Source organism: Tetrao urogallus, assembly GCF_951394365.1.
Source record: "Tetrao urogallus genome assembly, chromosome: 1".
NCBI classification, from domain to species: domain Eukaryota; kingdom Metazoa; phylum Chordata; class Aves; order Galliformes; family Phasianidae; genus Tetrao; species Tetrao urogallus.
The window spans coordinates 102,852,833-102,878,159 of record NC_136813.1 but is presented as its reverse complement, the minus strand read 5'-3'; the positions used below and the strand labels follow the sequence as shown (position 1 = coordinate 102,878,159).

At 42.5% G+C, this 25,327-nt stretch overlaps 1 protein-coding gene across 1 annotated transcript in view; it reads left to right on the top strand.

Annotated features, from left to right (window-relative positions):
- PTGFRN (prostaglandin F2 receptor inhibitor) overlaps positions 1 to 21,048 on the top strand; it is a gene marked incomplete at both ends in the record, with an annotated part of 62,610 nt that extends 41,562 nt beyond the window's left edge. Inside the window, 4 exon segments of the mRNA XM_079549687.1 lie at positions 2,290 to 2,709; positions 12,836 to 12,943; positions 19,329 to 19,634; positions 20,882 to 21,048. Coding sequence (XP_079405813.1) covers positions 2,290 to 2,709; positions 12,836 to 12,943; positions 19,329 to 19,634; positions 20,882 to 21,048 — 1,001 coding nt within the window.
- Positions 21,049 to 25,327: the final 4,279 nt, after the last annotated feature.

Sequence of the window (25,327 nt, the reverse complement as noted above, 5' to 3'; positions counted from 1 at the left end):
ACAGATGGCATTTCTGCTGCTGTTTCATGCTGCCACCTCTTCTGTCTTCCGTAATAAAGATGATCAGTAAAAGCAGTGTTTTCTGTTGCTCTGAAGTGGGAAGCCAAAAAAGAATACCTGGGAACAAAGTCCGGCCCATCCTTGATGGGGACAAGGCATGTTCCCCTGCACACTGCTTCCTGAGCCTTGGCTCTGTGAGTAGCTGAAATACAGCATTTGGAGCCCGAACAGGAGGGCTATCTCTTCTCAGCTACATCTGTAATGCTCTCATCACATGGAGGCATTTGTTTTAAGTTACAGGTATATGAGACCAAGCATGCGTGTATCCAGGACTCAGCTCTGACGTTAAGATCAGCAGCACAATGAATGTTTGTATCAGGAGAATTTTTCCCAGAGCCTTCTTACAAAGTCTAGAAAGCAGCCATATGTGGCAATGAAATACAGTTACCTGTTTGGGCTTTTGCTTTAGGGGCAAAAATATGATTATCTACTGTATTCCAAAAACATGAGGCGTATTAGTCTGTGTTGTGCTCCTAAATGCTACTGCCTTTATAAAGAGAGTACTACCAGAATCTTGTGGAAACAGAAAAACGGATTTGAAGATGCATGATGATTTCTTACACAGGGGAGCAGAGAATGCCCATACATGCAACTTCAATTGTAATTGCACCCTCGATGCTTAAATGTGCAACTCTTACGATTCCCACCTGCTTAGCAGGTGGAAGTGCAAGGGGAGTTTGGTGTGGAGCACTGAGTAATTCAGTGCTCAGCCAGACCACTAGATGCAGCTCAGCCTTCTTTGCTCCTGCAGCTGCTTTATATAGCTTTGCACTGCGATCTGTTTTATATGGTACTGATTTAAAGTTGTCATAGCGGGTTTCTCATCTTGTGGGCTGTGTTTACTCGTTGTGAAAACTGCTGCTTGAAGGCAAAACACTGAAAAATGCAATTTTGACAAGTATCTTGTTGCTGTTATGCGGAGGGCATAAATATCATTTCATTTAGTTCACTTTGGGGAAAGTGTTACGATCTCACTGTCATTTATTTCCATTATCTTAAGAAGTCACACCTTGCGTAAAGGTGACCTCTGTAGTCTTTTGTTTAATGTGCCTGCAACCATTTTTTTGTAAGGGTGTGAAGTTAGAATACGCTGTAGCAAAAGCTGTCCAGCAAAAGCTGTCCAGAAAGCTGGACAGGCGCAATTCTTGCAATACTGCTACAATGGGAAGTTGTCATAAGCTGTGTGCTCTGCCCCAGCCTTTCTTTCCTAAGGAAGTGCTTGAGTGTGCAGGATGTCTCTTCATCACAATGCCAGGAAAGTAGCAACTCCCTTTCCTTTTATCTAGCTGTGATTTTGGGCACTCCTTGTTTTCTCAGTTGCTTGTACTTTTTCTCAGAGCTTGTACTTTTTCTGCCTTGAGGCTATGCTCCTAGATGTATAATTTTCCCAAATCCTGTAATTAAGGGATTCTTGGAATTGAGGAGCCCACAGACTTGGAGAAGACTGAGGAAAGGGAAGGAAACGAAGTAGTAAGCGTTGCTGGCATTCTCGATGCCAAACTGCTGGGGATATGTCAAGGCTTCTTATAGGCTTATAGTTAAATGAATTCATGAGAATCAAGCAAAAAGGACATGTGGAAGCAGAGGTATACTGACTGCTTCCAACACAGAGCTGTGTGTATGAGTGTGCTGGGGTTGATGGTTTCTTGAGTTACCACCAACTTTCTTGTCATTTTTGTCAAGACAAAACTTTGGCAGTTTTGTCACGATTTTGCAAGTTCAGCTGAATGTTTCTGGGTTGCTCTTAAGGTAAATTTTTCAAGAGAAATAACGAAGCTTTACTAAGTGCTGCAGATTCAGTCAGTAGCAGCTTTTGTCGCTTGTCATGTGTGCTTCATCAGTGCCCTGTAACTTGTAGCTGATGGGGCTTTTCCAGATCCAGTGCAAAACTGGGGCTTGTCTGACTCATCTCATCTGACTAGTCTCTAGTCCTGAATTAAAGTATCCTGGAGGTTCTGTCATGCTTTGTCCTGCATATTGCTTTGTTCAGTGTTTGGTGTTTGTTTGAATCCTTGCATTTTGACCCAAGCTGTTGTGTTACTAGTGTGCTTGCTGTTGCGTAGCATTCTGGGATTTTCGTGTGTTTAGATAAATTTAGGTGAATTTCTTTCTCAGAAAAAAGAGAAAGAAAAGCAGTTTATTAGTAACCTTGCAGTTTAAAAAGTGCTTCAGAAATAACTGCACTATTCATTAACCCTTCCCTTGCTGCTTATTTCCCTCCCTCTTCAGATTATATGCTGACGGTGGAGGCGGTGAAACTGAAGCCATTCTTTGTGGCAGGCCACACCTTTGAGATGACGTGCAAAGTGTCTTCAAAAAACATCAAGACGCCACGCTATTCGGTCCTCATTACAGCAGAGAAACCGCTGACAGATCAGTCAAATCCCAATGGAACCACTCGCATAATTTCCTTAAACCAGGACTCGGTGGTGCGGCTGGAAGACTGGACAGACCAGACTCGTGTGGACGGCGTGGTTCTGGAGAAGGTCCAGGAGAATGAGTTCCGCTACAGGATGTATCAGACCCAGATTTCAGATGCTGGGCTGTATCGCTGTGTGGTGACTGCCTGGTCTCCTGGTGGTGGTGGCATGTGGCGTGAAGCAGTGAATGGCTTGTCCAACCCTATCCAGATAGACTTCCAGACATCAGGTTGGTATTGTATTTGATGAGCATGGGTTTTATCCAAAAAGGGAGGAAGTCCTGTGATGCTCTTTCAGTGGCTTTCCTGTCTCTGGGAAATAAACTGTTCTGGAAATCCAAAGGCTCTCCAGATAGTGTGATGGCTGAGAGCTTTGTTTGTCTTCTTTGGTGGTACTTTTGTCTTCAGAGCTATAGGCTATTTACAGAAAGACATCTGACAAATTAGTTACAGTCATAATCTACGGATTTTCCTTTACTATACAAGTTTTATGATCTTGCAGACTCAAAGCTCCAGCATAGAATAATTGCTGCCATATTTTCCAACTTCATTACTAGATTGCTATTATGTAACAATCTTTTTGGAAGAGCATTAATATTAACTGGTTTTGTTCCAAAACAAACTTGATTAACATAGTATTACACACCTTCTTGTTGATGTAATTGCAGAAAATGCTCAGGTTAAGGCAATGGCGGTGTTCCAGTAAGCTCAGCAAGTAAAGACTGTATGGAAGACTATAACGGCCTCTTGTGCAAAGCTCCACAAGTTGGAATAAATTTCAGTATCTATATGTGCATCCTGTTCCCCACATCCTTGCCCATTTTCATCTGTAATATACTCCGCCTGGTGAGATTTCCCTAGAGAAGTGTGCCTGTCCTGGTATATTTTTGGGCCAAGAGGGAGTGAGGCAGAATTGGTTTGGATCATCAGAGATGCATGTTAACACTGACTTCTATCGCGCTTTGGAGTTGGGAACTGCTGTGGAATTGTTTGGGTTTTTTAAAGTGGTGTGGCACTCTGTGAGGGAGAGACTTCATGATTTCTGAACTAATCTTGCACTTCTTGAGTGCTTTTGAAGAGCTCTCAGTGTAGCCGAAGGGTACGTCCTTTTTTTGGAGCTCTCTGGCCAGCTGCTTTATCTTGAACCTGTGTTCCCTTGTTCCAATTCATAAACACAACTGGGGTGAAAGTCCCTCCTTACTTTCTTCATTCTTCGTCTGAGTTATTCTGCATACAATAATGGGCCTGTTTTCTGAAGATGTGGCCGTGGCTAGGCTAGAGCAGCTTGACTTCTGGTTGCCTCAATAACTAAGGTAACTGTTCTCCACTGGGTGATTTATAAAAACAAAATTTATAAAAATTTTATAAAAAATAATTTTATAAAAATTATTTTCATAGCAGATGCACAGGAACGAGTGCAGTAGCTTGGCATAGGGGCAGCTGTGCAACAAAGACTTCACTTTATGAAACATTTTGAAGTGCATCGTCCTGATAGAAACCCTAAGAATGTTACAGCGTAGCCTGAGCTGGTTGGAGAGAAGTCAGAGACTCAGCTCAGTGCCTATTTCAGTTCCAGATCATCCCTTGTTTAATGTTACGGTAAATAACATTAAATAACCCATATGCCTGTGTTCCGAATGTCTTTTGGAGTGACGTTGTCATGGCTGAATATTGCTGTAGATTTGTTATCATTTTGAGAAGGTTTAATGGACTGTAGCTTCAGCCTTACTATTCTTGAAACTTGAGTAAGACAGGAGGGTGAGGCTTGCAAAGACTTGATGCAGGAAAAACCAGCAAGAATTAAGTCTGTTCCAAACCCCTCCCCTCCAAGGTCTTACATGGAGGCTTTCCTCCACAAAGGTTGTGGTTAGTGACTCTCTCAACGTTATTTGCATTATGTCACTTTGAAATCTCATCCAGAAAGTTTGGCAAGATGCTATTAATACCCATGGTTCAGAGGGAAACCTGTAAGCTATGCAAGGGAGGGAAGTGAGCCTGCTGCAGTCTTGATTTCTTTTCGCTGTCAGTTTCTACTCCCTCCCTCTTTGCCCAGATAGGATTTCCAGTGCATGGAGTGAATGAAGAAAGGGAAGCAGCCTTCAGTGCTGCCCTGGGAATGTGTGAATTCCAGTGGCAGAACTGAGCAGGGGGGAGGGATGGTCCTGAAATCCAGTCAGCCGTTCTTTACAAGAGAGTGAAGACAGAAATGAGAACCCAGGCACAATTTACTGGAGAGCCGTTTCCCAAAATAATCTTGGCGTGCGGCAAAATCTGGCTTGAAATACCTTTCTTTCTACAATTGATGGATGAACTTTGTGTCCTTGAGTAGTTACTCAGATCTCTATGCTGGACATTCATCAGTGGGTGTGATGGTGACACATGATGAGCACAGTTAGGATGGATGCTGGCAGATTTGCTTCTCTAATCACATACCCTTCTTTCCCCACATTTTCTGCTTGTCTCCAAAGTAACGTTACATGTGTAAAGGCAGCTGTGCTTTCTTTCCCTTAGCCTTGCTCATCTGTTGTGTCCTGTTACTCTGATCTGGGCTCAAACAGGCCAGTAGAAACTAAAAATAAATAATTGTAACTAGATGTGCAAGACAGAATTTGTTTTGTGTGTGTTATCTTACATCGCTGTTTGCTAAGGTGTACTCTTTTTGATGTAAGCTGTGACCAAACTGTGACTAGGTCAGGGAGGTAAATGGCAAAGCTGTGGAGCAGCTATTATAGTACAGCTCAGATATCATACCCTTGTCTTGCATCTCATGGTACAGGCAACTGTCAGATTTGTTCTCCAAATGAAGAACCTGGTGCCAGATTTTTTTCTAATGGAAATGGCGTAAGACAGAACTGCTGAAGTTGCTAGGGTTTTCTGGGGATAAAGGGAAGTGCTCCAAAACTGGAGGGAAGATGTTAATAGGAAAAGGGTCAGAGAAAGCAGAGAAAGCCATGCAGCTTTGAGTAAATAACAGGTGAGAAGCACGTTTCTGTTGGATCCTGAGTTCAGTGGGGATTTGTGATGAGCGGTTTACGAAAGTGTTTGTCCCTTATAGTGATTGTCTTGTTAACAGTTCTCCTGACTTTAAGGATCCCAAACTGTAGCAGAATGGTAAGCGTGACTGTTGAGAAGACATCATAATGCAGTATAATATCAAAATTAAAATGTATTCCTGCCTACCCTCTACTTCAAGGGCTTGATCTTATCCAACATTTTCAGTTTGCACCATGTCAGGGGGGGGGGGATGAGGGGCAGAATGGATCAATATGGAAGTAGCATTTTCAGAACAAGGAAGTCCTTATAGGGTTTTACGTGAATGTTTTAGTAGTGGGAGGAATTTCTTTCTCTTACGTTTTTATTGATCCCTCTTTGGCAGGGGGTGTGGAGGCTTGGGCTCAAAATCCTTCCTTCTAGTCTGACTCCCTCCCAGATCTCCGAGTTGTAATGCTTCAATGAAAGGTTTTTAGTGTGTGCACACGTTCTGCAATGTGACTATCTGAAAGGCAGGAGGCCTGTAAGCTTTTTACATACGTATATATGAGCTGGGCACTGTGCACATGAAACTTCAGGGTTTCCTGCCACAATAGGCTTGAAATGTGGCAGCACGCTGAAATGTTTTTCCATGAACATCTGTGGAAAATGTCTTGCTCAGATTCTTTCCATTCAAGGCAGAGCTTGCTGGCTGCAAGCAGACACCTCCTCTCCTTTCTCCACTTGTTGTTGCAAAGGGACGTATTCATTCCGTTTTAGTTTATGATCTAAAATGTTAATGTAGAGATATTTACTTGAAATGTCCTGAACTTAAAAAATTAGAAGTCGATTTTGTCTGCTGAATTATATAAACGAGGACTTGGGGGGAGGAGAAAGAGGAGCCTAGTAAGCCATTAGTTTTCATATTTTCAATCAATGGCAGATTGTTCTCTGCTGGATGTATTTTAAGACCAGACGGGATCTTGAGAATCCTCTGGTTCAGCCTTATGAATGATGAGGATCACTAGACCAGCTTTATAAAATGAATGCCTGCTGTACATCTAGGAACTGTAAGCAAACTAAGCTGGTTCTGGGGAGAGTCAGGAGGAAGCCATCCCGTATGAAAGCTGTAAGAAATATTGTTCACTACTTTTTGGTCAGCTCAGTTTCAAACAGAAGTTCTACCATCCCTTTTCAAGGGTTGCCAGCAACCTTGTCTTGAGATTTTCTCTTAATTTCATTGCTGAGTCTGTGAACGGGTATTTGGTATAAATGGTTCCAGCTTGCCTGCATCTGTTTCATCTGTTTTTCTGTTGTTGTTTTGGCTTCTTGGTGGTTTTTTTTTTGTTTTTTTTTTTTGTTTTGTTTTTTTTTTTTAATGCTGAAGCACCTGGCCTCTGTGAAATCCACTTAGTTTATCCTGGAGTTATATGTTTTTCTTTGGCATTCAATCTTTAATTTTCTATCCCTCTCAGACTGTACCCAGCAACCCAAGTTAGTGTTTAGGTTGCCTTTGCCCACTATCCGCTCACAGGGATTTCCACAAAAGTGACTTATTTTCGTTTGCCTTGAGGGAAGCAGGAAGAAGGAAGCTTTTAATTTTGTATACAGAAATATGTTATGAGGGAGAACCATTTGGAGCTTAGCTATGCTCACAGCTGGCTTCATCTGTGCCATTCAGCAGAGGGCAAATAGCTCTGGAGAAGCAAAAATGAAAGAGAACTCTAAGGGAAGCATCTCAATGAAATCTTCAGCTCTGGATTACATCTTCATGTGAGCTCATTGCTCAGCAATGCATTATCAATCTCTGGAAGAAGCTGAGATAAACTAAGCTGCGGAAATATGAGCTAAGTATTGATGTTGAACTTGCAATTAAAATGATGCCCTGCAATGACCCAGGGAGATGCTCAGATGCAAGAAAGTAGATTAGAAAGGTTCTTAAAGGAAAGAAATCTTAATCATGGGAAAGAATGAACAGGAGGAGTACAGCAGAAACTATTTGGCAAGAGAGACTGGTATTTTCCAGCCACAGCTAATGGGCAAGAGTGTGCTTTGTCATTGTGTGTCTTTGTGTCTGCGTGCATTAATTCTGGAAGTAGAAACCACAGACTTAAACTACTGGGGTCTTCTCCCAGTAGTGGCTATTTTGAGGCTTTGGGGTGAAACTTGTTGGGGAACAGCTCTGTAAAAGAAGCCGGGAGAGGGCTGAAAGGAAACGGTGCGGGTGAAGGAGCTCGTTATGTGGAGAGAGGCAGATTGTGGAATCTTCAGTTTGAATGGATGATCTAGTGCCAGGGCAGATATGAGTAATCTTGGAAGATGGAGCACTTGTGGATTTCATCTGTATTTTCCGCCTTGTGGTCCATGGTGCTGGCTAACTGCAGGCCATGAAATTGCATGCAGTGATTGCTCTCTCTGTGCTGGGTAACGGACTGGATGTGGGGTAATTGGGTAGGGAAGCCTCCTGAGTCTGGATCTCTGTTGCCAGTCAGTTTGCTTGACCTTTCTGTGTTCTACTTTGTCTGGAAAATAAAGGTAACTCATTTCTGTGGACAGATTAGACTTCGCAGAGAAATACTGGCTGAGATGAAGTAGAAAAATCCAAAATGTCATGCAGAACCTAGGTAATTAGGAGCTTATCTAATCTAAATCCAGATGTTGATTGGCTTTTGGTTATTCTCCCTCCTTTCTCCCTTTTTCTTACAGATTTAAGGTGTTTGGATTACTGAGCTGTGAAGGAAAGCAGGGAGAATGGGGTGTCGTCAGGTAAACAGGGCTCAGGATTTTTTATTTTTCTCCAGTATGTAAATCCTTAAGCGGAGTTGGAGTTAATTAATTCAATAAACTTGAACTCCCCCTTTCAACATCACGGCACATTCAGGATGAATCTAGTTGAATGCTAAATAGAAGCCAAACTTGGTGCGTTTTATATATATATTTTCTTTCATTTATGTGTGGAAGAAATACACTGAAGACTGTGTCCTTAGATTTTGGGTGCTGGAATTTTCTGGTTTGGTTATCTGAAATCAGTGGCTTGAATAATGAGATCTGCTGCAAAAGGGCACATTCAGAAGAAATCAAACGAAACACATCCTGATCCTGGAACCTGATTTTCTTGTAAGAACTTCTAGACCTGTGCTAGTAAACTTTAACCTCAATTTCTTTACTTTGTTTAGAATGGTGGTGTTTTTCAAACACATAAATGTTAAGAAAACTATTTTTATTCCTATCTTTACAGCAGGTACCTTTTAATATAAAATTGTTATTACTTTATTAAAGAAGAAAACTTTTTGAAGAGCTGCTTCTAAGCTTACATATGGTCATTCTGCAGTGAGGAGCAGTGTGTTCAGCATAGTTTACATCAAAGTTCTCAGCAGAGGACGGTAATCTGGGGTTGAAAATGGTTGCTTAGCTCTCAGAATTGGGATTGCTGGTTCATTTTGTAAGTCTGCTTTTTAGTTTCTGAATTAGCTGAGGGCATGACATTTATCTTCAAACCTGAAGTTATTTAAATCCAATTATTTTTCAGCTCTCAATCTACTGAACAGATTTTCTACACTTGACTTTGCTTTATTCTTGATGAGCCTTGCAAGTCATGCTTGATCTGTCGACCCTGCACTTGAAACTAAATTCCAGCTTGTTTATTCTCTTGAGTGACCAGTAGTTGGCAATAACAGTATTTCAAACTGTTAATTATAGGTGGCAAGGCGAGCAAAGGCACATTGTCTGTTGTCTGCAGAGTTCTATTTTTCTCAGAGTTAACGTAGCATCAACTCAGTTCTTGCCAAAGAAGAGTGTATTACTTTCCCAGCCCACACCTTGCAGATGATCTTGTATCATATATGTCTTGTGAAGTTCTCAAGATCATCGAAAGCATGATTGGAAGCATCATCTGCTCTAGTGCCATTTTTTCTAAGGTGCTTTTCTTAATCTAACAGTAAAGAAGATGCTCAGTTAGATATGACAATGGATTTGCTTGTAACCTACTGACAGGTGGCTGCTGCTTTTGTTTGAAACTTCTTCTCTCGTCCTGCTGCCAGACAAGTTCCGCTGAAGCCAGATAAAATCATTTAAACTTGGGGCATAAATAAGGCAAGTGTAATCAGGTTAAAAGCACTGATGGTCAGTTTCTTTCTTTAGAACAGAAACAACAAAAAAGCCTAGAACCATTCTATAGGGAAGGTTGGCAGGTCAGTGACTTCTCATGAGAGGCAGAGGGATCTTCTCAGCTTCTTTTGTAGGCTGTGTAGTGACTACAGCTCTGGCAAACGTACCTTATGTTGAGAGGTAAGGGATTACACGGTCATCTTGATCCAGCTTAGGGCTAAATGGTGTCTCTTGCAAAGAGGCTCTTGTCTTCTCAGGTTCTGTGGTGGAGTAAAAGCCATAAATGAAAAGGCTTTATTCTGCCCTTTTGTGCCTGAGGACAGCCTGAGGCCCAGAGCATGGGGCATGTAGGCAGAAGATATTGCTAAAGAATTAAGGTACTCCTCTTGAGAAGCTGCAACTCCAGTTTTCAAGGCTAAGCCATTGAGAACTCAACGTAATGAAGATTACTTGCATTTTCTAAAAAATACATTAATTAAGAAAAAATTAAATTCCCTCTTTAGCTAGAGAGGAGGAAGAGCTCAGCCCCTGACATATCTCTGGGCTTTGTCAAAATCAAGTCCTTGTAACACAGGACAGCGATTTCTCCCCTGGAGTTACAAAAGGTAATTTGCAGGAGATGTACCCTGGTAGGAAAATAACCCAAGGGAAATAACTGTGGCTTACTGAAGAGAAATACAATCATGAAATGACAGTGAAGGTGCTGCTTAGCAGCCTCCTTATTGCCCAGGAAGCTCTGACTCTTCACGTGGGAGGCAGATGAGAGATGAACTTGCTGTCCCAGAACTGAGGAGTGTGCAGGGATGCTGCATTGCCGTGATCCTGCCTTTCCTGGCAGAGAGACCAAACAAACTCAGCACTTATCTTAACAATGTTTGGATGCCAAGAGTGCTCAAACTCTGCTCTACATTAGTGGTTTTTTTGGCATGCCGGGGTTAGGATCCAGTATCTGTTGATCAGTAGATGCCTGGATGTTTGATCAAGAAATAAAACTCAAGAAATCCTCTGTACGTGTACCTTTCTGTCTTTCTTTTCTTCACCCTACCAGGGCAGGGATAAGACAGCTCAGCCTTAGCCTGACCAAGTTGGGACTGCACAGTTCTTCTCCCTTGCCTGATCCCTGCCATCACCCAACAGAGCTGGGCCTATGTGGTAAAGCAGGGCACATCTCACATCCTTGATGCGTTCCCTCACCTACAGCCAGGGCGTAGTGCAGACCCTGAGCTATAGGCAGCAACCAGGATTATTACAGTGCTCTTTTGTGTTCAATCAGTGCAGCAGAGGCATATGCTGGAAATGTGGGGGTGTTCCTGGCAGTCTTGACAGTCGCTTTGCTGCTGTGGCAGCAGAGTCACAGTTGGGGACTCCCCTGGTTACAGTTGGCTGGAGAGCCCTGGTCCGTTCTGCCTCTGACTAATCCCTAGGGCCTTTGAACCTCTGTCTGCATGGCTACCTCAAAACCCACCAAAGGAAAAAAAAAAAAAAAAAAAGGTGATATGAAATACCTTATTCTATCTGAAGAAGCAGGCTGCAAAGGCAATATGGTTGTAGCGTGTGTGTGTGTGTTCCAGGCAGGGGCATGTCAGGATATATGGAATTCCTATAGAGTTTGGACAAAGGCTGAGGAAGCAGTCGGTCTGGTATCTTTCTATTTCCCCAGGAAAGGATCCTGTCACACTACTTCCCTTTTATTCTTGCTTCATGTGGGCACCTTACAACCTTTTTTTTTTTTTTTTTTAATAGAAAAGACTTCTGGTTGGAGAATGGGTATAAATCTCTGGGACGTTTGTCCACATACTGTCCTTATGTACAAACTGCATCTGCTTCTGGGGCAGAGAAGGCTCTAAGAGGTTTATGATTTAACACAGCACAGCAGATTGTGTGCAGGGGAAATTGTTGGAGAAGAATCCTGGAAGCCACAGGGTGATTATTGCAGTGTAATTGTAATTCATTTCTTAGCGTGCTGTATAATCTCTGATGAAAACAAATCAGGCCCCTGTACCCTAGAACAGCTTCACCAAAAATGAAAGTTTTAGCTTTATGGCATCTCCAAGTTTCTTTCCAGAACCTTGGCAAGTTCTTAGTGCAGCTTTCCACATAAACCTGTTGAGAGAGCAGGGGACGAGTGGGTTTCTTAGCTGAATTTCTTAATTGTTCTCTATCAAAAGTAGTGTTTGCCACAGATCTTTAGTGGATTTGAGATTTACAGTTTCTATACTCAAACAGTAACATGTGAGAGGAGGGAAGATCCTCCAACAGTTTACTTTTCCTGCCCAAATTACCTTTTTATTCTTCTTGTTGCTTCTGCTCCTGTCCCAGAAGTAGCTGAGCCAGTTAATAACAGCAGCTGACAGAACCTAGGGTGAGTGAAAACTGTCACGTCTTAATCTGAATCCCCAGTTCCTTTGTGAACTCTCTGGCCCCTTCCCCCAAAGCCATCTCAGAGACCACCATTGTCATCAGCTTCCCTCACGCTCATCTCTTCCGCCTTGTTTAGTAGAAAAATCACTAAGGGTGTTTTGACACGTTGTTTTCTGCCCTGTGAAACAGAGAGTGCTAGCAACGTAGGTGTATCTGAAGAACACCTGTGGTTTTGTGAATTTTGCACTGGAGATGTAGTTGTCAAAACGAGGGGAAGTTTTGTTATCTTCTGCATCTTAGAAGTCAAACACATGTGTTGTTATGGTGTCTGAGCATTTCATAACAGCCCAGTGGTTTTCGTCATTACCATCATCACATTACAGCTGAAGAAGTTACCATACCCTTGGGCATTGAGACATCTTGTATGAAAGAAGCTATCTGTAGCAGAGCCTGAAGGAAAACCCACAGAAAAGTGTTATCAGATGCACTTCTTCTATTGTCTGTGTTTCAACTCTGCAGAAGAACCACTTGTATTGTTAAATTAATGGTTTGCTCTAACTTGAATTCCTATTGACAGTGTCAGCCAAAATGATCTGTGCTGGATTAGCCTGAGGACTTGAATTTTATTCTTCTGTGCGAAGTCACCAGTTGCAGAAGGGCTCATTTTGCACAGGATGGTGGAAGGCAGACTTGGGCGGTGACTTTGTGCTGTGTGACAGGCCTGGCAGTTTGGGTGGTAGTGCAGTAATTAGTGGCTAAAAATGGATGACTGTTTTGCCCAAACTTGCATGATTGCTTATCCTTACTTCAAAGCTCAGTCTCAGCAAACAAGTAGAGGAGAATTCAATAATGTACAAGAAAGGTTACGGACTCTGAAGAAAAGGCATATCATGAATAATTGTGGTTATTCTTTTCTAGGTCCTGTGTTTAATGTCTCGGTGCATTCTGACAATCTGACGATTTACCAAGGTGAACTGGCAGATTTGCTCTGTATCATCACAACAGATGGAATGACACTAGAGCCAGGTATTTTGACAAAAATATTTCCCTTGTAACTCAATTGCTTTGAGATGGAATACTAGCACCTACAACAATACTGTGTCATTTGAGGGAAGCTGGAGAACTGAAAGCTAGCATTGAAAGTCCTACAGAACTAGATAAATAACAGGAGAGAGTATATGCTTTGCACAGCCAAGTTTAAAACAAGTTTTGCATTTCACACTCTTGGTAGAAGGAAAAAAGTGTTCCTATTGCTAACTCTGCCCTTGTGCTGTCTGTACAACTGACACCAGTGCTGGCAGTCTCAGCCTACAGCCACTAGATGAGCGTGGGAACTGTTCCTGACTCCTTTAATATGTATCTTAAGGAGATACATTTGCAAAACCTTTACAGTCATAGCAGTCTTAAAATCATCTGATCAGTCAACTCAACGCTTCACAGTGTATTTAAGGCTTAATTTAAATCTAAAAGTCATAAAAACTGATTACTGCAGCCTCAATATGGATATAAGGGATGTTAATTCCTATGGCCTTCAGAGGCAAGCCTTCTTTTTTGCATGGGAAGAAATACACAGTACCTAATTATTATGAAAAGGACAACAAGTACTTGAAAGGCAAACATTTGTGAAGGGCTAAAAAGTTCAGAGAATTGCTCAAAACTTAGCTGCTTGCCCAACATTGCCTAAGCTGTTTTTCATCAAAATGCCGTGAGAGCAGCTCTGGTTACTGGACGCGAAGTTTGAGTTTGGAATGAGCTTAGGTTTTTTTTATTTTAAGTAATGTTATGTATGTAAATATATGAAAAATGTTTAGAAAAAACCTAAACAAATATAAATATATAAAAATATGTATGTATATCTCTAAAGATGCCATGATTCTTGGGAAACTTAGAAATCTGTGCACAAGCCACTTCACAAAAGGTGCTGTGTGGCAAATGTTACTTAGTGTAGTAGTTGATGAGATGAAGTACCAAGTTTAGTAAAGGTCCATCACTTTGAAATTGCACAATGTCTGTTCTGTGTTAAATCTGAGTGTAATAGGGAGGCAATTTGCTAGATTATGGTTCTCTGCTGCCTGTGAAAAAATGCTGGAAGTCTGTGGATTGTATTACTGAAATGTTTGGTAAGGAGCAAACACTGACTAAACTTTATTGCTGTCAAAAGATTAATAGTGCGGGGTATTGGACAGTCTGCAGCATTGTACATCTGTATGTATGCCTCAGTTTCTGCTCAGCAGAATGCCTCATCTCAGTTGAGGTGTTCCCAAGCTCTTACAGGTATTGTTGCAGGGCAGGACCCCAAGCAGCTGGCTTCCTTTGCAGAGAGAGAAATAACTGCTAGCAGGGAGCTGCTGCTGCTTCTGCTGGTGTTCTACAGCTAAGATAAGCCTGGGGTTGCCTTGTGAAAGAGATCTCAGCATCTCCAACCAACTTAGAACTTGAAAAGAAGCCACTTACTAACTAGTGGGGTTCTCCTATCAGAGCATTTGAGTTTGTGATGCTTTTGTGTGTGTTTGGTAGCTTGAGAAGGGGAGAAGCTCTGACAAGAGAAAGATGATCAAATGGACTGAAATTAAAAGATGGCCTCTTCAAGGAGCTGCTGATCAGCAGAGTTAGGTTTAAACAGGGAAGTTCCATAAGGGAGCATGAATGTCTGTTGAATCAATAGATGATACCTGTATTTGGAAATGTTGCCCTTTTCACAGATCATGAGCAGCAAGTGCAGAGTTGTAAATGTCAGCACTGCAATCTGTTTCCTAGGTGGTTAATATTATCTGGAAAAGGCAGCTCTGCTCCGTGGTTGTTTTTTGGTTGTTGTTAATATTTTGGGGTTTTTTTGTGCGTGTTTTTGTGACTTATTTGTCTGTAATGGGGCGGATGAGGCACACACAATGGATACCTACAGAAAGGAGTAAAAGAAGTGTGGTCTTGTGGCAAGTGTTGGGGGAACCTGTTGGTCTCTGCTCTGAGCCTCCAGTTGCTGAATGAGCAAGATTTGGGGTCTAGCCAGTCATACTCTGCATGTCTGTGTGGAAAAGTTCCACCTGGGCATTTCAGGTGGCCCTAAAAAGCTGATGCCTCTCCAGTCCTTGCTGGTCTTCTGGGTGAGACTGGCAGCAGAACTGCAGGAAACATCTGGAATCTATGCAGCAGCTGTAGGTTGTGCAGATTTCCCTTGTCATTCTGCATTCTTGACTTCAGGGTTGGAGAGGAATAGATAAGTGGGATAACTGAGCAGGTTAGGTAGAGAAGGTCCTTAAGGGTCATCTAGCAACACCCTGACGTAACCACTTGACTTTTTTTTCCACAACTATCTCATCTCTGATCTGAATCTGCACTGAGTAGGTATCACAATGTAGTTTATCATTCAAATGGAGAGTTTCCTTCTTAAATAAATGCCAAAATGTTAGACAGACTGAAAATAACAGCGCTGTTTCATCCCAGCAGGGAAAAGAGGTGTGTTGTTTGGAAAAGCCTACACCAGATAATAAGACAGGAAGAGCAAGAGTTGCTAACATCTCCTAGAAGAAAATAGATGGCAGCCATGGCCTTTCAGGTTGGGAACGTAAGAAAGGAGAGTAGAGCAGTGGTCTGTGCACATTGCTATCCTGACTATGTTCTGTGGGTCTGGATTGTGATGGCTTTCAAGAAGTCTGCTCTTCTGGTGTTAGATCTGCCACAGCCATGTATTTTGAGCAGGGCAGGATTGGAGAATTTCATAAGATCTTTTTGTTAAACGCACTTCCTGGACAGTCTGAATGCATTTGGTATGCCAGCTGGCTCTGCTTTTGTACACAAGGCACTCAACTTTGCAAGCACGCGAGGAGATCAGTATGTATGCTTTGTATAGGAATATGAAGTGTGGGGTTTCATCTATTTCCCCCCTTCATGTGTACAACCAGAAAAATAAAGTACTTTCAAGGAGCTGAGGACAAGCTAAATGGACGATGATCTTTATCACTCCCCTTCTCAGCTCCATTTGTTTCTAGTAGCATTACTTACAGGTTGGTTCCTCCTCTAGTAGAGGCGATTCACCATTGTGTGTCTGTGAGTATGCACGCCCACCCTGTGGGAAACTTTCTAAAGGGTTGAAAGGGTTTTGGCTTGACTGCTACGTGGTTTAATTTCCTCTGCTTCTTTGAGACCCTGCTGAAGTGGAGTGTGCATTACTGAGCTCAGTACGTGGCAGCAACCATTCCATCTAAAGAAGTGCTTCTTTGACTTGGCAGCTGTAGCTGGTGTTTTGAATTGATACAAGGAGAGCATGCGTGTGTCAGGGGGGAATACTAGTAGTACTTTTGTGCCCTCAAGGTATAAAAGCTGCTTCTGATGTTTCTGTTGAATACACATTTTCACAAACGATCTCTCTAGACTTCCCAAATCACCCCTTCTTGGGCTGTGTGCATAGGGATTTTAAAGTGTTTCTTACTCTGTCTGAAAGAGGTGGGCTTTTTTCAGACTGCTCCAGACAGACGCAGTGGGCACTGGAGAATTTAACAAAACCAGCTTGTTTACCTCTTGTATGGTTTGAAGTGGTTCGCCTAGCCCTCTAGGAAGCTCTATTCAATCTCATTTAAATGTAGTAAACAAAAAGGGTCTCAAAATTGTGATTCAGCACTGTAACAAGATGCTGAGAGAGCTCCATTCTAAGTAGTGGAAGTGTATGGTTCCTAAGAGCTGGTCTAGAAATAGGATTCCCTGTTTCAGGGAGCGATTGGCCAGGGAAGCAGCTTAGCCCTGTGTGTCAAATCGAAATATGCATAAAGATGTGCTTTACATGTTGATGATCCTCACTAGCTGAGGAGGGGAAGAAGCATAGCACCACTATTTCTCTGCTTGCAGGGCCTTTGAAGCACCCGATTCCCAGACTCTGCCTTCCATTATGGAAGGAGCTGAGTTGCTAGAGCTGCTGCTGACACTGAGGTTCTCAGTTGCCTTCTGAATGATGACTTCCCAGTGCCAAACTCTCTCTAGTGCATGGGCACTTACTGTCCTTACTGGTGGAAGAAAGCTTTGCAGTGTTGACCACGTGTGTGATTCCAGTGGGTGTGTTTTGATTTTTGTAGCCTGAGGACAAAAACTGAGTGGCTTGTCACCATACAAGGGGTGTGTGGGGTTCTACAGATGCTTTTGGGAAGCCTTGCATGTGGCCCGTTTTACGTCAGTAAAATCACATATTTGTTAGCACTTGGGAGCTGCTCGGAATGTTCATCACTGAGCTGTAGAGAGCGCTTGATTCATGTCCTTGTTTTGCTAAATTTGAAAAATGTGAGAGATACAGAAAGGAATCAGATGACTTTGCTGTATGAAGCTAGTTCAGGGAGGATAGTGACAAAGAGTTCTCCGAGCCAAATCCTCCCTCTGACTGTTTGCAGTGAGTCACTAATTGCACGCTGTGTATACTGACTAATAAAATATGTTGGCATAATAGTTGTCCCATGTTGTAATTATGGAAGATAGATTCAGCTATTTCAAAATGACAGCAAACGCTTGCATTCCCCTTTGCATGTTGAGGGAAGAGAACCTCAAATTACTGACCGAAAGAAGTAGCCTGGGCATCTGAAAGCTATTTTTTTTTTCCACCTAACTTATTGTTGAAATCCATTTTAGCAAATGCAATTGTGTATTCGGTGCAGTTGGACTCAGACTGGAAGGTATCCATGTGTTCCATACCTGAAAACACAGAGCAAATGGCAGTTTTGATAAACTTCCCAAGGAATTGGTCATTCCCAATACGACTGCCTGTGGGCCAGTGTTACTGCCTTATTTGGCATAAACAGGCAGCAGAGGAGAAGGGTAGTTTATAGAAACAGAGCTCTCAAGTAGAGGCCCTGCTTCCCATAGATAGATGCATGAGTATACATTGCAGAGGTCAAAGCTTAGTGCTTTTAATTGGGTGTGTTTGTGCAGTGATTTGTATTAGCTCTGCTTTAAAGAGAGGGGATCAGAATAGTATGCCAAGTAACAAAGAATGTGATAGGAAAGTCTGATTGCTGTGCAGGCTGCTGGTCTGTATGCTGGTCTGACCTAGGCACACCTTGCGTAGGACCAGAAAACCTCACCCTGCTGTAGGTTTGCAAGTGTAGGGTCTGCTGTGTTGTCACTCATAGCAGCTGGCCATGAAGCAGGGTTACTAAACTAGCTGCTGTCCCAAAACTGTTTGGTCAGCCAGCGTCCCTGGTACTAACAGAGTGCTTACATCTGCTTTCTCATATTTTTGTTTTGTTTTCCAAGATGTGTGTAAAAATAGCACACCTTACTGGGGCGTTAATGATATCCTAGACAGCAGCTGTTTTTTTTTCTACAGTAAGGAAGAATGAAGCACCTGGCCAGCTGATGCTGTACATCAAATAGCAGAGCTGAGGATGTCCCTGTCTTTTTAAGATTATTCTAAGGTTCTCTATCTTCTAGGAGTGCCAGCTTGCCTGATAAAGGCTTAAAAATGGTCTTTACTCATATCTACAAAGAATTTAAGTAAAGCTGCAGGTTTGGGGCTTAGGAGAAAGATCAGTTCTACATTTCAGATTGCTAATACTGTATTTTTCAGAGATCTCACTGCCAGCAAGTGGAGTTTGATATATATGCTCAAAATAAAAGGAACTATCTTAGGTGTGAGAAGACGTCACAAAACTCAGGGTAAAAATAGTAACCTCTGTTTCTAGTGAGCTCCAGTCAGCTTGTTAATGCACCAGGAAGGGGGAACTGTTGATGAGCCAAGTGAGTGGGCATCTAAAGCCTTTTCCTGTCTATGCTATAGGTCATCTCAGGTTTCAGGCTCAGGTATTGTTGAGTTCACGTTAGCAAAATGTAATGGTGATTTATCAAATAGATACTCAGCTACAGCAGCCTAATAGGGCTAAGATTGTGATCCCCTGATGTGATGAGTAAGATCTTGCACAAAGGTAGAAGGAGCTAAATGTACTGATATGGAAGGTGCTGCAAATTGTTTGTGTAGACTGTCTCCTTGGATAATGTACCTTGTATAAGGCATGATGTGTGATCATCCATGACAGTAACTGACAATTGTGGAAAAAGCGTATAAAAGCATTGTGGTCAGGCTTTGCTCTGGAATATTTTTGCAGGTAATTTTTTTTTTCTGCTTTTTGTTGGATCTCTTTATTTATTTAGGCAGACTAAATGTGAAGCAGGAGCTTTAGGAATGAGCCCTCTGACTTTGTAGTTGTATAGGTGCTGCACGAAGGCAGTGATGGAAATCACTCTCCGCTAGTGAATACCTTCTAGTGTCACTCCCTTTTCAGTGTAGGTTCAGCACAGTTACAACGCTTCTCATGACACCAGGCCTGCCTGCTGATTACTTAGGATAGTAGGCAGGAAAGCAAGAGTTGGTTGTAGTGCAGTGTTGGTTACAATGCTTGCAGATCAACCTTTCTTCTTTTTTTTCCTGCAAATGCAGATGATATGTCCTTTGATGTCTCCTGGTTTGCTGTGCGCTCCTTTGCGTTGGACAGAGAGCCTGTCTTGCTGGCCTCGGTGGACCGGAGAGGGATCGTGACACAGAGCAGGAGAAATGGGAGCAGTGATCTGAGCCTGGAGAGAATCAGCCCACTGGAATTCCGTCTCCGCATTCACAGCTGTGAGGATCACGACTTTGGGAACCACTACTGCGTAGTCACCCCGTGGGTACGCTCTGCCACTGGTGCATGGCAACGGGAACCTGACATTAAAGCCAAACCCATCTTTCTATCTGTGAAAATGGATGGTAAGAGCAGTATTGCAGTTTCTATTGTGGGATTTTTAACACCTTGTTATGTTTTTTGTAGCAAGTACTCTCTATCACACAGACCTTTAAAAACATTGATAATCTAAATAGACATTGCTATCCTTCTTCTTTTGTTTGCAACTTCTAATTCTAGCTTCTGTGGACTAGTTAAGTCTGAACAGGTTATATTATGAAATGTTCTTTTCCCTCAAGTCTTGGTAACGTTTTGCATAGCTAGGGAGTCTTTTAATCAAGACTTAGCAATTCTCTGCAAGTGTTAACCCTTGTTCTTCCTACAGGAGGAAGCCTTGACTTGCAACTTCAGTGTGCTGAAGTAGGGTCATACTGTGGTTAATATCAAAGTGGGGCATGACACATCAGAGCTCTGTCTCCTTCCTCCCTCTCCTAACCACAAGACATGCTACTCACTGCACTTAGTGCCTTATTTGCTCTGCAACCTGAGTTGCAAGCATTGCTGTATTTCATGAGAAGCTAGATGTATGCTAGATATTGCATTCAGTACATAGCTGAGAAGGGAGATGAACACAGGAGGGATTTTGAACTGCTTTCTTCTCAGCATTTCCATGAAGAGTCACGTTGAGAAATTCCATGAACTTGAATCAGAAGATCTTATTATTCCCACTGTACTATTACAACTGTACTTTCCAAGCTCTGTCTGTTCCTTGACCCTGCGTTTTAACTGTGCAGTAGGTGCCTACCAACTAAGCCAGCCTTGGAGGTTTATCAGGTAGGGCTGAGTGACAGGGAGTGTACTGTACCAATAGTTCTAATCAAGCAAAGTCTAAAGGAGCCTACTACTTGCTGTTTAGAAACAGTCATATAAAGAAGATTGTAGGCACAGTGTGCCTCTGAATAGAGAACCTTTGGAAGGCATTTGTTTGGAGAAACGGATATTGGGATATCCCTTGGAACTACCTTCCTTTTGCTTTCTTGCTCCAAGATTTCTCGTGTTTCCAGCCTCCCTGAAGCTTGGAAATGGTAGAGGAAGAAATGAGGTGAAGTGCTCAGGGAGTCTGGTAAGACACCGGTATTCCAAACTTCAAAAAACAGAAATCAAGGAGGAAAAATAATTTAACTTCCTTCTGAAAGAAGTAATCTGCCTGTGACAGAAAGATGTGTGTTTTCCCCCTTTCCCCCCCACCCCCCTTTTAGGTAAGAAAAATAATGCAGATCTTTGAATTTCTCAGTAATATGTAATGACTTGATCTTCCTTCTTTTTTTTTCAGTTCTGAATGCTTTCAAGTATCCCCTATTGATTGGCATTGGTCTGGCCACTGTCATTGGACTCTTATCCTGCCTCATTGGCTACTGCACCTCCCGTTGGTGCTGCAAGAAGGAAGTACAGGAAACAAGACGAGAGCGTCGCCGGCTGATGTCGATGGAGATGGACTGAGTATGGGAGCCAGGCACACTTGCGTTTCGGGAGAGACTCACAGGGCTCTTGGACTGTGCTGAGACACTCATTCACAGGCCCAGATGAGACAGGGCTTTTCCTCTCTGGTTTCAGCCTGGACCTCAAGCTCCTCCTTGTTACACTTTGTGTCCTGAGAGCTTTCAGGCCATATCTAGTGACTCAGAGTTCTCCTTTGTCCAGCAGCACTTTCTGCGTAGAGATCATGTCCTTCTAATTTACGAACTGTTGAGCCTGCTTTCAGCAGGGCCCTGTGACAAAAATTCACTATGTGTTTTTTGTTTTTATTTTAATTTTTTTTTTTTTTGCCCCTCTTGGTTTTGAAAAGATCTTCCACTATGAAAACATGTTGAGGAGTGTGGTGTGCAGGAAGGGACTGGTGAAATCGTTAGACTTTAATTGTATTAACCAATCTACTCTTCCCCTCTACCCCCACTGCAGCATTCTGTCCACTTTTTCTCTCTGCCTTGATATCTCAGACTTCTTTGTATTGCTTGAAGGCTGGAGAAGGGTATTCCACTGGAGTCTCAAGAGGCTGTTCCAGAAAATAAGTGATTTTTGGCTGTCAGCGTACCTTCTCTTCTCCACCTTTCGAAGAATTTACAATTAATCTGAAAACAAAATTTGCCTGGAGGTCTTTGAGATGCTCTTCTTAAGGTTTTATTGTTTTGGGTTTTTTTTCCCTAATTTTCAGTGCTCAAAGCTCTTATCCGTGGTGAACAGGGGCTAACTTAGCAACCCTGAAGAGTCAATCCTCAGACAAGCGTTTGTTGGATGGCTGCTTGCAGTCACCTTCTCCCCAACCCTTCTACCTTCTTTTCTCCCCACTACAGCTGCTCACGACGTGCCTCAAACACTGTTCTGCTTGTGGCAGGGGGGCAACATGGTGTCAAGAGGCAAGGCCCGGCCCTTGCTGGCCACGTCAGAGAGGTAGAAAACACTGCACTACTGATGCAGTGTGATTCATGAAAAAAATGAGATGGATCTTTTTGTGCAGTGGACCAACTGATCACATTTGGAGACCTGTAAACTGTCACCAAGTACACAGACCAGATTCCAGCACTACTTCTGCCAGTTGCTCAGGGTAGGAATATGAGCAAGCCCAAGAGGGCAGATCCTGGTCTTGTTGCATAGCCTGCAATGAGGAGTTCTCCAAGAGGTTGAGTATCGTGAGTCCTGCTTTGGTCTTCCACTTTCACTGACCTGGCTCCTGGTGGGGAGCAACTTCTTTTCCAGGCAGTTCTGTCTTTCCAGCACAGCTGGTGTTCTAAGCAATAAAAGTCAGAATAAAGGTACTGTGTATAAGGAGGTAGGACTGTACCACAACCAGACATCACAGTGAGGGTGTAGCTTGCATCAGGAAGAGTGGGAAATGTGGATAAGGCTAGGGATCAATTCCTTACTGATTGATTTTTTTTTTTTTTTTAATTATTGTTTTTTTTTTTTAGGATAAAATGAAAGATGTTGGAGGATGGCATCCACAGAAAGCAGTGGTTGTGGTATGCCAATCTAGACACTAGCTATGTACTAGACAATCATTGTCACTAGTAGCTCATTCCAGTATATATACCTGGGGAGCTGCAGGTCTAATATCTGTGCTACAATGACCTTAGTTCACATTAGTTTGTGAAACCTTTAACTGAACCACTCAACACTGCTGCTATTCCAAGACTATTGCAGTAAGATTGATGTTGTTTTTTTTGTGTCTTCTGTGATGACCTTTTTTTGAGGTTGGTGTGAAGGTTTTTCTAGAAGGCTGTCTTCTGCCTCCAGCATGTGAACGTGCATGCAGTCGCATTGTAGGTGGGTTAACTTTGGCTTTGTATACATACACACACAGGTATCTAATGATTTTTGGGAGCTGAATGTGAGACATCTTTAACATGAACTTGATTTGCAGAGATGAGGCTTGCAACTCATTATTTAACTGCTTGATATTTCATGTGGATTTCCAAAGCTGTGACACCTATGAACTTCTAGAGGACTTTGACCAAAACATTTATGGCAGTTTCTTTTTCTGGCCCAGTGGGTTTTTTTTTTTGTTTTTCTCTTGAAGAGCTCTGAAAGGGCCTGTGTTGCAGACAGATGTTGCTGCCTCTGTTGAGGAATGAGGCAGAAGCAGTCTACCCTCCACTGTGAAAGCCCAAAAATCTTTAGTGATGCTTTCCAAAGAAAGGATGTTGAAGAGATAATTTACTCATATCACTTTTGACAGCAACATTTTTCTTCTTCTCACTCCTGGCTACTGTAGTGAAATCTTTCTTTTCCTTGGCCATTATGGAACACCATACGGACGTCTGGGATGCTGGCTGTCCTTCCCGCACTCATCTAAGTAGCTTCTTTCCTGCATTAACATCTGCTTTCTTCACAGAAGGCTTGTGGAATCAGGGTGTCTTGGTTTTGGGGGCTGGTAGTGATGGTGAAGTTCAAAGCACAGCATCAGTCACTTGCTGTCCTAGCAGACTTGCTGTCCTAGCAGGCTGACTCCTTATTTATATGCTCTTGCTTAAGTTTTAGGGAAAGAGGGTCATGATCGTAATGCAATAATTAGGGAATGAGTGAGCAGGGACCTGACAGTTCTTCCCAAGCACACAACGTAGCACACTTTTATCCCTGCTGGAAAAAACTCAGGGTTATTTTGGTCAGGGCTCCCTGCTTCTACTGTGGAAGGTCTCTGTGTCCTCAGCCAATGCTGACCTTCCTTCATGGCCGGTAACAAACAATCCTTGTCATTCCAAGTGAAGCAAGTTCCCTACTAGCTCATACTGCTGCCAGCCCCTTGGAAGGCAATGCTGCATCCCCTTACACTCTGTATTTGCTGTAGTTGGAAGGCTAGAAGCTGAGGGGCGAGGCTTACCCCACAGGTTTCCTTCTACTTGTGCCAATTTTGTATTATCCCTTTTTTTAAAATAGAGTGGGAATCTCGTCTCCAATGAAAAAGAAAAAAAAAAAAAAGATTTTTGGTCACTTTCATGTTTTTTATTATTGTTTCCTGTGTGAGTGATGGTGTGCGTGCACCTGATTGTGTATTAAACCTGCAAAGTATCAGGAGAGTAAGCTGCCTGAGATGCATTGCAAGCATCCATATCCTCTCAGCTGCAACCTGTGGTATTGTCTAAGTATCCTAAGGGCTCGTGTTGATATTCCTCTGTTCAAATTGCCACATCTCCTGGGTAAGCCGGTAAATTCCTCCAGGCACTTGGAATTCAATCCAGAACAAGCTTGAGCATATAGCAGAAGGGCAAGATGTTTGCTTTCTTTTTTTTTTATATATTTCAAAGTTACAAAACGAAGTGTTTGGCACAGTTCTGGAATGCAGGTACCCAATAGTTCTAACAATGCTGTGTAAAATGTTTCTTTTTATGTTCAAAATAAAGAACCTTTTTGATTAAGCCTGTGCTGTGGGCTTGGCCTGAATGTTTATACTATGGGCAGTTCTCTCCTCGTACCTTTGCGTGTACACAGATTCTATTGTTACTGAAAGGGTATCTAATGTAAATCTTACCAGTCCCATTTCCAGCACTGGTCAACCTGCTAGGTAAGCATCAGCACTATTTTACAGTAAGTTTAAAATATTTGCTTACATTTGTGTGATGAATTGGGAAACGTAATGGTTTTCTGAATCCATTCTGTTTCTACCCTGTCATAAGTCAACATTTTTGCAGAAGGGGTGAGGCATCCGAAATACGATGGGTTTGGCCTGGTTTCTCCCATGTGGCTGCTTGCTGTGATAACACAAATGCTGCCAATCATCGGTGAGTTCCAGTAAAGCAACCTTTGTGAATGTCGTACCTCATGTGAAGCAAAGTCTTTTCCAAAGGTAACTGTGATGGGATTCATCTTTCAACACTCTGCCCAGCCACCCTGGACTTGAAAAATAGGAATTTCAAGAATCCAATTTGTGGCTTACTTGCAACATGCATTTTAAAGGAACAAGAATCTGAAAGTACCTGTTTCTCACCGTGAGTTGTAAAGGATAGTACAGATCACCTTAGATATGAGAATTAGGCGAGATAAGTGTGCAATAATTGGCCGGGCAAGTAAGAGGAGTGAGGTAATAGCAGCTCCCTCTAGTGATGGGACAGGAAAAGAGGGAGGAAGCCGCAGCAGATAGCTGTAGCCGTTAATTCAACCAAGGTGTGGTCAGTGTGTCCTCATGCTCTTTGTAACATTCTTCTGTTTGTAAAAATAGTTCCAGGATGGATTTTAGGCTTGTTTTTTTTTCTTCTTGTTTTTGTTCTTGAGTGTATAGCATCTCTGT